We start from the raw sequence: 11,239 nt of genomic DNA, 5'->3' as shown, positions 1-11,239 counted from the left end.
ACCTCACTCTAAACAAACCATTTCCACTGGGACACATGGTGGTGGATACCTGATAGAAGCTGCAAGAGCCCCATCTCTTTTTCCTTACACTTCACAATCATGCACTCTGTTGTGCTGGTACATTACATCATATGTCTAGAAAACACATTGCAACTTGTGATTGTAATGTGTTATAATGTGAAAAAGTTCTAAGGGTTTGAATACTTTAGCAAGGCACTTTCAGTGTTTTTGCTATGTAAATTCATTGGAGATATTTCTGCACAGTCAGATTAAATTCAACACATCACCAAAGTCTGGATTTTCCTTGCCTCCCCCCACCTCCTTGCAGAAGTCAGGGGTTTAAGCTGCTGGCTTGCTGGAGCTTACTGCAAACTTTGTGCAGAGAGGACAAGAAAGCACCTGCTTCCAGCGAAGAGGTGGGGAAAACACTCCCGTGAAAAGCTACAACTTGCAGTGCTTGGTCCTTCAATCTTATATGCAAGAGGCTGGATTACTGTGAGCGTGTGCACAGGATACTTTGATTACCATTTAGTGTAAATGTTACTTTTGCGGTTTTACTTTTTTTTTTCCCATTTTGCCAGGATTCTGATCCAAAAGCCAACATTAAGAGGGGACTGGTTGAGTGGTTGAAGCGGCTGCTGAAGTAAATGGTTAAATAGATGAAGCCACTTGTTATATGTGTGTTTTAACCATGATAGTTTTCACTTCTGCATCTGCAGCGCAGTTTAATGGACCGCAGCGTGTTGCCAGGTCTTTCTGCCACTGGAAGGGCGTTCCGGTTTTAACAGACAGCGGAAAACCGCAAAGAGGGAAGACGATATATTCTGAAGAAATTTCTGCACATGGATTAAAGTGATTGGATCATAAAATAATTTATTTCTTCAGAAAAGCTTTAATCTGATTTGGATCATCAGTTGTAAAAGTTGGTCTGAAACTGAAGATTAAGTAAAGCAAACTGATGCTTAAGAAGGGATGCCAGCCAGGCGTGGCTTGAATCTGGGTGTCCAATGTGAGAATGCGTGGGGAGTATGTATATATTAGAGTCTTTCCATTTGATAAACACAGATATCAAACTCATGATTATAGCAAAGGAGTATCAATAAACTGAGAGGACTTCCCTTACTTTGGAGGAGCACGGCGCACCGGGGACGCTCTTTTTTCCTGCGTGCATGGACCGGACTTGTGTGTAAACTTTTCTCCGTCTCTCGGTAACTCGCTGCACATACATCTCAAATGCCTCCGCTTAATGTGACAGCTGTGCAAACGATGGCAGAGGTCGGGAGTTTTCTGGGGACGCTCGACTTGGATTTACAGAGCTTCCCCGCGCTGGGAAGCGCACCCTTGCCTGAGTCTCCGGCGGGGCTGAGCGAGCGGCTGGGGCAGATCGAAGGCAGGCTGCAGCAGGGGTCGCCCACAGACTTCGGCCACCTTAAGGGGATCCTGAGGCGGCGGCAGCTCTACTGCAGGACTGGCTTTCAGCTGGAGATATTCCCCAACGGCACCGTGCATGGGACAAGGCAGGACCACAGCAGATTTGGTGAGTTTCTTTAGCTTTCAGGGTGCTTGCAGAAGAGAATAGCACAGTTTAATATTGTTTAAAGTTTTTTTTTTTTTCCCCCATCAGTTAAAGTGCTCATTTTATATTGTTTATATTTTCGCATGCTCATATATATATTTTTTTTATTTGCTTATTAATTTATTTAACCTTCTGGTATTTTTATTCACTGCATTTTTATATTCAAATATTGAGGGCCGTGTCGTTTGAAACGTCACAAAGTTTTAGTAAATATCAGGATTTATACGTTTCGCCTTGTAAAAAGAATCCCATGTTCAGATCAGGCCGAGTCTCATTTGTGGAGCGTTTTTTTCCTGCGGCGCATCCTCCCCGGTGAACTCGCTCGTGCGTCACTGTCCAATCCGCGCGCAGTAAAGGAACCGCCGCGCGGCATTTTCTAGAAACCCCCTGTGCGCGCGCGCACCGGGCGCAGGTGTCTTAAAGCAACTGCAGACAAGCGGGCGTGTGCGCGTCACCTTGGCAACCAGCTCCAACAAATGCGCGCGCCTGTACCCCTCTGATAAATCCAGCCCGTTAATAGGCAGACTATGCCACGTTTTGAGCCACAGCTGTTGTTTTCTCGCGGGGCCAAAGCCCGGGTGTCACCTGTGAAATAAGGTCTGTGTCGGGTGCACGGGGTCACAGGGCAGAGACACGCGCACATGTCCCGGCGCCGCATGTGTCACAGGTGCGGGCCGGGCGGTTCGCTCGCTGCGGGACAGAATAACTCCGAATTAAAGCGTGACCACCGCGGAATTCAAGCTACGGTTTAATGTTCATGCTTGAGCCAAAAACAAGTCGGTGTTTTACAGGGGATGGGTGGTCCCGCGTGTTTGTCTCTGTCTGGCTTCACTTACACTTAAAGGAAAAAAGAAAAAAGAAAGAAAGAAAATGCAAGGTCGTCCTCGAAGCGCCAAGCTAGAGGAGGCTTTGATTAGAAGGATATGAAACACACGCTCTTAAAAAAAAATTAGAGGGATGATCTCTGTCATCCTCTGGGATCTGATGAGGTCGAGGAGATGGAGGCCAGGTGGCTGGAAGAGATGGCCTCTGCCAGTCACAACAGCCAGCTGGATCATTTCTGACTAACCTCTGCATCACAACCACCAGTGGCTTTTAATTTTACCACTTGTTTCCCTGCCTTTGAAGTTCAATTCACTGTAACCATCTACAAGCTTCATTAAAGTGTCTTCCCCCCAGCTGTGTTAGCAGTCCCTGGGACTTTACAGAAAACCATGTCATTGTGATAGACCAGAAATATGTTACTCATAGGCAGCTAATGAAACGGTGGTGCAATCAATGAAAATAGGATTACTGTCTTAAAGTATTAAACAGAGCGTTTTACTTATGTTGTTTCGACTTGGATCAGATTTTAGGCACCTTATTTTGCACTTATTTACACCCATTTTATCGTAACATTTTAACCAACTATTACAAGATAATTTGCTACCAGGATTAATAAAGTATTCTTCTTCTAATGATTCTGAATCTGAACAATTGGCTTGTGGATTCCTTTGAACACCTCATTGTTTTAACACGTTACACTGATTTAAAAAAAAAAAAATTTTTAGAATTAAGCCTAACAAATTATTGTTAATTTTATAATACATTTTATTTATGTAGCTGCTAATCAATGTATCTGAGTGAAAATAATCAAGTTTGACTTTTAAGGAACACCTAAATAAACAAACTTCCTACCAGTTTTAAAGAGTACTTCCTACAAAAGGTTATTTAAATTCCAAAAGACTTTAATATAATTTTTTGCAGATTTGTTTTTTTTTTTACTCAGATGAATTAGCTAGTTTCTAACATACACTTTACAAACAACAGGCACTATTTATCAATTTCTATTTTGTTATTTAAACCAATGTGGAAAACAACTGCACAATCAACAATTCATAAAAATAAGCATAAAAGCTCTATTTAAACAAAAGACCAGAATTTCCTCCCTATTTTTCAGAGGCCATCTGGCTTGTCCTCCATGTTAAAAGGAAACAAAAGATAAAAACCTATTTGTGATTAATGCATGAAACACAAAATATATTCTAACTGTTCATTAGCAATGCCTGCCTTTAGTTTTAAAAAGCTAACTAGCAAGTTTCACTAGCAATAGCACTGTTACTAAACCAACTAAAGCACAATGTTACTGATGTAGCAATAATATGTTTTAATCTGTTCCAACAACGTTGCACTTAGGCATGTCCGCTGACAATCACAGCTAAGATGTGTTGTTCATTGTCAGTGGCTGACTCAGGATTAAGTGCTCACCTAGCAAGCATTGTCACTAAAGAAATGTTTGAAACCTGTTATAACTAGGTGCAGGTGGCATGAAAACCTTTATTTCTGACAATCAAAGCTAAGATTTGCCAACAGCTACATTTAACAAGCTAACCTTGCTAGCAAGAATGACTTTAGCATTAGCATTGTCACTAAACTAATTAAAGCATAAAATCTTACTAAAATAGTAATGACACTTTCAAATCTTTGCTAATAAGATGGCATTTAAACCGTTTCCCCCAACAACCTGAGCTAAGATGTGTGTGTTGAATGGAAATGCCTCCCTCAGGGATAAAACGCTATGCTTGCTAGCAAGTTGGACTTTAGCATTGGTGCTGTCACCAAACTAGATAAAGCTGGATACAATTTTAAATTCTTACTTCAACATATAAGCTTTACCAACCAAAACTCTAATGATTACATTATTAACTTAGTAAAGTTGATAACTTTACTAAGTTGATGTTGATATATTAATTCATAATAAACTCCATAAACATATCAGCATTAAAGTTCTCTACCAGGAATAGGGTTGACTGAACCAACATGTTCAAATAACTTCTACTAAAGTTGTTGTAGTTACCAAAAACAAATGTTGCTTGAACTTCAGAATTTTTAACCACATTAATGTGCTTAATTAAAACCTAAACAATGTGAATAACAATCAGTTTTATAGTGTACAGAACAGAAACAGCTTGTAGTTATGGGGCTGCTCCCTACATTATTACAGTGGGTCTGTGGGCTTCTGTTGACATATTAGTGTGTTTGTTTTTGACCTCAGGTATCCTGGAATTCATCAGCCTGGCAGTGGGGCTGGTCAGCATCAGAGGGGTGGATGCTGGACTCTACCTGGGCATGAATGAGAAAGGAGAGCTTTATGGATCAGTGAGTTTCTTTTACTCCTCCACCCAATTATCAACATCTCAGGATCTCATTCCATGCAAACCAAGACTTCCATCTGGGTTCCTGATCTGTTTTAGAACACTTTTATTTAGCATACATACTTTGCTTTCAATAAATATTCATGCCATATATTTTTAGTGATTCGGTCCAGACGTAGCAAAAACCTGTAAAAACTGTATGACTGGATGGATGGATGTTTGAAAAATGGAAAATGTAATATCTAAAATTACACAATTTTTCCATATGCTATTTTGTTTTTCCATCCTTATCCATAAGACTTTCAAGGCTGTCTAGGAACGATGTGGTGTTAAACACCCCAATGTTCTTATCACCTCTTTAAAAAGGGCCTTTCGTTCATTTCTTCGGTCTAGTTTTATAAATGGGAATGTAGCTGTTTTTTAATCAAAGGTCCCATGTGACTGATGGTAAAACCACAACAAGACTAAACAAGAGTGTGTTCCTTTCTCTTTATGCTTGCTCTTTGTCTGCAGGGGTTCAAGGAGGAAACAGCTTTCAGATACAGACCCAGTGTGTTCCTTTAGTTTTTAAATATTCCAAGGTATTTCACAAAGAAGAGGCAGAAGTCACTTTAGATGCATATTTGTTCAAGCTTCCACCTCTCCATTCGGTGTACATCCTACTTTCTCACACATACCTGGAGACAGAGAGATAGGGAAGGGAAGAGATAAAAGCAATGGAAGGGGAAGTATATGAGCGCAATCCTGTATCAGGTGTCCCGGGGCATTACCTGGGGGCCCCTTGTGGGGTGGCCCTGGCGTTCTCAGCGTTTTTGAAAAGAGGCTAACTTTAAGCAGGCCATTATGCTGGAAGTGCAGATATTGTTACTGCACATTATCAGAGTCTGGCATCCTGGGGGGTTGACCCTGAGAGGAGAGGGTGGGTGTAGGTGGGAGGTGGTGGTTTGGAGGGGTAATTGCACACCTGACTGACAGAAGGGGAGATGTAGACATGTCTGTCTGAATGTGAGAGGCCAGGAGGTGGAGAAGGATGGTAGGGAGAAGCTGAACAGGTAGAGGGGTGTTTCCGTCCCACAAGCACCAGACCTTGATGAGCTTTTGATCCGATGAGGTGTTTGTGTGTGTGTGCGTGTGTGTGTGTGTCAAGATGGAGCTGGCCCAGTCATGTGCCCTTCAGGCTGTGTTTACAGACAACAGCCTTCCTGCACAGAGCAGCCAAGCACAGCCTGAAAGGCAATCATCGAGATTGCTTCAACAGTCTTGTGGAAGTGCAGAGTCGTAAAAGCAGAAACCAGCATATGCAAACCTGATGGGAGGAAGAGGGCAGCCGAGACAGGCTGCTAGGATGTCTGTCATGTTCCTCATACTTTAAATTCAGCCGGCTTGCTCTCACCTGCTGGACCTGCAGCTATTGCTCATGCTGCTCTGTCAGTGAGCACTAAAACCTTCAGTGTGTGTGTCTGTCATGGCATGCTGCCTGTTCTTGTTGCATCACAGGGAGGGAAATGATTCTCCATGCACAGAGAGAGGTCAGCAGGTCTGAGGAGAGAGTGTGGAGCGTAAAGTGAAAAGCTGCATCTAATGACTTACCCTCATTTTTCATAATGAGCCCCGGACCAGATTAGCTTGTACTGCTTTGTTGTCGCTTTTTAGGCAATGTATGTCAGACATAAACCCATCAGGAGTGTAAATTCATACTTTTTGTACTTTTTCATATTTTGTTAAGTTATTACTACAAGCTTCACTGTTTCTAAATGGGATTTTATAAGTTACTGCAACACAGTGGGGCATAATTATGAAATAGAAGGAATAAAATACATGGTTCTTTTCTACTGATAAAAATGTGAAGTGTAAGCACACATTTGGGAAACCCCCTTTTTCTCCAACACCCTTTAATAAAATTGACATCAGTCAACTAGCAATTTAATCTCAGTATAAATCCAACCGTTCTGTGAAGGCCTCAGAGGTTCGGTCAGAGAACAGTAGTGTACAAACAGCTTCATGAAGACCAAGGAACACAGCAGACAGGTCAGGGGGAAAGTTGTGGAGATGTTTTAGAAAGGATTAAGTTATAACTTTGACGACTTCATAGAGCTCTGTTCTATCATTGAATCGAATTCAAAAGACAATGGCACAACTTCACTCTTAACCTTATGGTCATGCAATGGAGGGAATTAATCAGAGAATCAGACAAGAAGCCAATGGTAACTCTGGAAGAGCTGCAGAGATCCACAGCTTAAGTGGAACTATCTGTCAACAGGACAGTATTTGGCTAGAATGTACTGTAGCTGTTCTAGAAGAATGGAGATCAGAAAGCCGTAAGAAGTCCAGTTTGCAGTTCTCAGCAAACATGTGGAAGAAGGTGCTCTGGTCAGATGAGACTAAAGTTAAACGTTTTTGGGGGACACCATCCCCTTGGTAAAAGGTGGTGGTGGCAGCATCATGCTGTGGGGCAGCTTTTCGTCAGGAGAGACGTGGAATCTGGTCAGACTCGATGGGAAGATGGATGGAGCTAAATACATGGACACTTTCAGAGGCTGTAAACGACCTAAGACTTGGGCAGAGGTTTCCCTTCCAGCAGAATGTCTCAAACATTCACTCAGGGCCAATATTAAATGTAAAATTTATGTAAATGTTGTAAGGTGAAGAAGTGAATACCTTTACGAAGCACTATAGACGTCATTTCTGTCTGTCCTCATAGGCTAACCTCTTGTTTTCTGTCCTGCAGAGTAAGCTTACAGCAGAATGCGTGTTCAGGGAGCAGTTTGAGGAGAACTGGTACAACACCTATGCTTCAACCCTGTACAAGCACACAGACACTGGGCGCTTCTACTATGTGGCGTTAAACAAGGATGGCTCGCCTAGGGAGGGCAGCAGGACTAAGAAACACCAGAAACTCACCCACTTCTTGCCGCGGCCGGTGGAGATCGAGAAGATCCCTCAGGAGTACAGAGACGTATTCCAGTACAGGTGACCAGCGCTCACACTGGGAGAACTGGTTACATCTGGATTCCCAGAGATAAACATAGAGGAAGAGGAGAAAGACTAGAGTGGGGGGTTTGGTGGATATTCTGGATCTTGGGCAGAGCTGTTTACCCCTGAGCTCTTGCTGAGGTCATATGTGACCAGGACATAAACATTAAGCTCGATCCTGGATGTTTCTCATCTGCTTCGGCTTTGGACTTCAGCGAAAAGGGGAACGCTTCCTCTGTGGAGGACTGAGCAGGAAAACCAAATCAAGATGCCAGGGTTTTTTCGTGTAGAGACTCGAGTGACGGCACACGGAGTGGGGGCTCCTTGTGTTTGTTAAAGCACAAACCTGAAACACTAAATCTGGTGGCTATGAGAGCTTCAGGAAGTTCCCTTTAGGAGTCCTGCACATATTTCCAATATCACATATAAGAAAGGTTAGGCTTGCTAAATTTTTGTTATAATCAGGTACTTCACAATCAGTACGCCAATTAAAAACTACAATGAGTTGAACTTCAAAGATGGAAAAGAAGGGTAACATCTTTGTTAATGACTGTAGGACTGATGAAGCACTTACCCAAACATCCAAAGTCCCAGCTGTGGGTCTGGTCTGAACCTAAACATCACATTCATCACATTTAAATGAAAGTAAAGCTCGGGACGTAAGCACTTCACCGACTGCGGTTTAAAGGAATAACAGATAAGTTCAGTTACAGGCTGGCGACATGTAATGTTCAAAGTGCTGCGAACATTATTAAAGAAAGAAAATGCAAGCGTCTGAGGTGTACATATGGGTGTTCCTATTTATGAGATGTACTATATATTTATTTTCTACATATTAAGTATAAATCTAAATCTATATATTTATTTATTGCAAAGAGTTTATTTTGTAATGAACGTGAAGATATTTGGACAGCTACTGAAATGAGGCAAAAAAGAGAAACAAAAGATTGAAGGACTGCAACAAACATGACAATAAAATTGTCCTGCTATGGAGAAATTATTGTGAGAGACTATTTTTGCTTGGATTAAAGTGTGATGTACCAATTAAAACCAAATATATAAGATATGAGTTAGTGTTTTTTCCAATTTATTCTCAACCAGTGGCAATGACCTCAAGGTTCCAATGCATTTTTGGGCTATTTTTTTCTGTATAAATACAAAAATATAATGTTATAATTACACCAAATGCTTTTACTTTGCTCACATTATATGTAAACAAGGGTCATGGAAAACTCCAGACCACAGTGCTATAAAAACAGAATTTGACCCCTGTTTCAGACCATGAAAACAATTTTGATATCAGACAAAGAGAATGTGAGTAAAAACAAAAAGCAGTTTTCACATGATTTAATTTAAGAGAAATAAAAGCTACCTAAGCAACCTGGCCCTATCTGAAAAGTTATCCCTCTCCCTCCCAAACCTGTATGATCAAGAAAGTACCTAAATTGAACCTGTCTGACAACATGAAGTAGACTTACTGATCTCAAAAAGCAACACATCATGTCCCACCGATCTAAAATCACTGATATCTATCAGCAGGGAAAGTTATTTCTAAGGCTTCGGGACTTCAGCAAAACCACATTTAAACTCATTATCCACAGAGAAAAGATGAGACAGTGGTGAACCTTCGCAGGAATGGCTGGTCTTACAGATTTACTCTTTGACACATCCAGGAGGTCACAACAAAACTGAGAACATCTACAGCACTGCAGGCCTCACTTGCCTAATTGGAGGTCAGAGTTCATGGTTTAACAACACAAAACATTTGCGAAAAGCATCTCGGTGATCTCCAAGACCTTTGGGAAAATGTTTTTCTGCTGAATGAGGACACAGAAGTGGGACGTTTTTTGGAAGGTGTACATCTGGACACCATACTGACACCCAGACATGGTGGTGGTGGTGTGATGGTTTGGGGCAGCTTTGCTACTTCAAGACCTGGATGGCTTGCTGTAACTGATGGAAAAATGAATTTCCTCTCTACCAGAAAACCCTGAAGAATGGTCAGCCATCAGTTTGAGACTATAGTCAAGCGTACTTAATAATCCAAAGCACACCAGCAAGTCTACCTCTGAATAGCTCAAAATAAATAAATAAAATAAACACAAAATCAAGGTTTTGAAGTGGTCTAGTTAAACTCTGGACTTAAATCCAATTAAGATGCTGTGGAATAAGCAAAAGAGTGGGCTTTTGCATCACTCCACATTGAGGTAGACTCATTAGCAGTTATCACAAACGCTTGATGGCAGTCGTTTCCACCAAGGGTAGCGCAGTACAACCAGCTGTCAGACATGGTGGGAAGATACTTTCTGACATGGGGCCAGGTTGCTAAGGGCAGCTTTTACCTCAATAAATGAAATCATAATTTGAAAACTGCATTTTGTGTTCACAGAATGTTTTACATGCAACAACAAAAAAAATAAATAATCAAAAACACATCAAGAAATCCATAAGGGGGAAAATACATTTTCACACCACTATAAGTAAGAAATGTAAAGAGAGGAATTAATATTTCTCTGCTGTTTTTCTAACAGGTTTATGATCTAAAAATCCAAGAGTTCCTCCTCGTCTGTATCTGTTCCATCTCCTGGTGTAACACCTGTCCCTAACCATCTACAGGTGCATGCATGAACTTATAGAGATTCACAGTTCCAGGAATTTCAAGACAGCATAGGAACCCTATTATCTGGTGCTATGAATGGCACCTGGTTGTGGTGTACAAAAAGCAGAAGTACTTGAGCTAGTGACCATGAAAGACATGCATATTCCTGTTAAAAAAAACCAAATGGTCAGTACAAGTCTAAGATCATGAACTAGATTGTTTCCCACTACAATTCCCTGCTAGTTTGGCCTCATAAACCCCTTAACAAGTCAAAGTCCTATTATGAAGCGCTGCACACAGGCTCCTTCTGTCTCCACAAGTTCTGGTCAAGATACATCCACCGTACAAAATCAGATTCCTTATGCAACTGGATCCCAGCTTCTAATTGGCTTTACACATCAGCGTGGATTAGGCACAGTGATTGGCCGTCCACTGCAGGGGCCTCTCAAACACCGCAGAGATTTTCTTTTCTTATTCTGAATGGACAGAAGCAGCTGCCCGCTGCGTCGACAGCCAGCAGGGATGTGCCACGGACCGGAGCTGGTGGTGATCTGGGGTCGAGATAGGATGGGATCAACATTTCAACATCTGCAATAGTTGTAATGTTTCTCTTTACTGGCAGATATGAGTACACTGTGAGAACAAGCTCTCCCAGGGGGGGGGAGGGAATGGAAAAGTCAAAGACATGCAAGGGGAAAACCCTGGCAGACTCAGAAGTGAAAACAATACCCGGCGAGGGGGAAAAAAACACAAGAAAGATGGACAGGAGGAGAGAGCGGGACAGAAAGGACTCGGAGCCTGAAGTGTGAAATAAATGGACAGTGTGTCAGGATGTAGGGTGTCGCTAATAAAACAGGTTTAAATGCTGGAATGTCTGTAAATACGTTTCTTTCACTTATTTCTACATAATTTGCTGCGGCACTTCTCGCCAATTTCTGTCTTAAACCCTCCTTAATC

The 11,239-nt window shown here is 41.8% G+C and overlaps 1 protein-coding gene across 1 annotated transcript; it reads left to right on the top strand.

Moving 5' to 3' along the window:
- Nucleotides 1–369: 369 nt before the first annotated feature.
- On the top strand, nt 370–8,749 carry fgf16 (fibroblast growth factor 16). The gene is made up of 3 exons (XM_047352880.1): nt 370–1,537; nt 4,611–4,714; nt 7,439–8,749. Exons 1-3 carry the CDS (start codon nt 1,234–1,236, stop codon nt 7,682–7,684), a joined length of 654 nt encoding a protein of 217 aa, XP_047208836.1. The 5' UTR covers nt 370–1,233; the 3' UTR covers nt 7,685–8,749.
- The last annotated feature ends 2,490 nt before the right edge of the window (nt 8,750–11,239 follow it).

This window comes from Girardinichthys multiradiatus, chromosome 23 (genome assembly GCF_021462225.1).
Source record: "Girardinichthys multiradiatus isolate DD_20200921_A chromosome 23, DD_fGirMul_XY1, whole genome shotgun sequence".
NCBI classification, from domain to species: domain Eukaryota; kingdom Metazoa; phylum Chordata; class Actinopteri; order Cyprinodontiformes; family Goodeidae; genus Girardinichthys; species Girardinichthys multiradiatus.
This window is presented reverse-complemented; position numbering and strand designations above follow the sequence as displayed.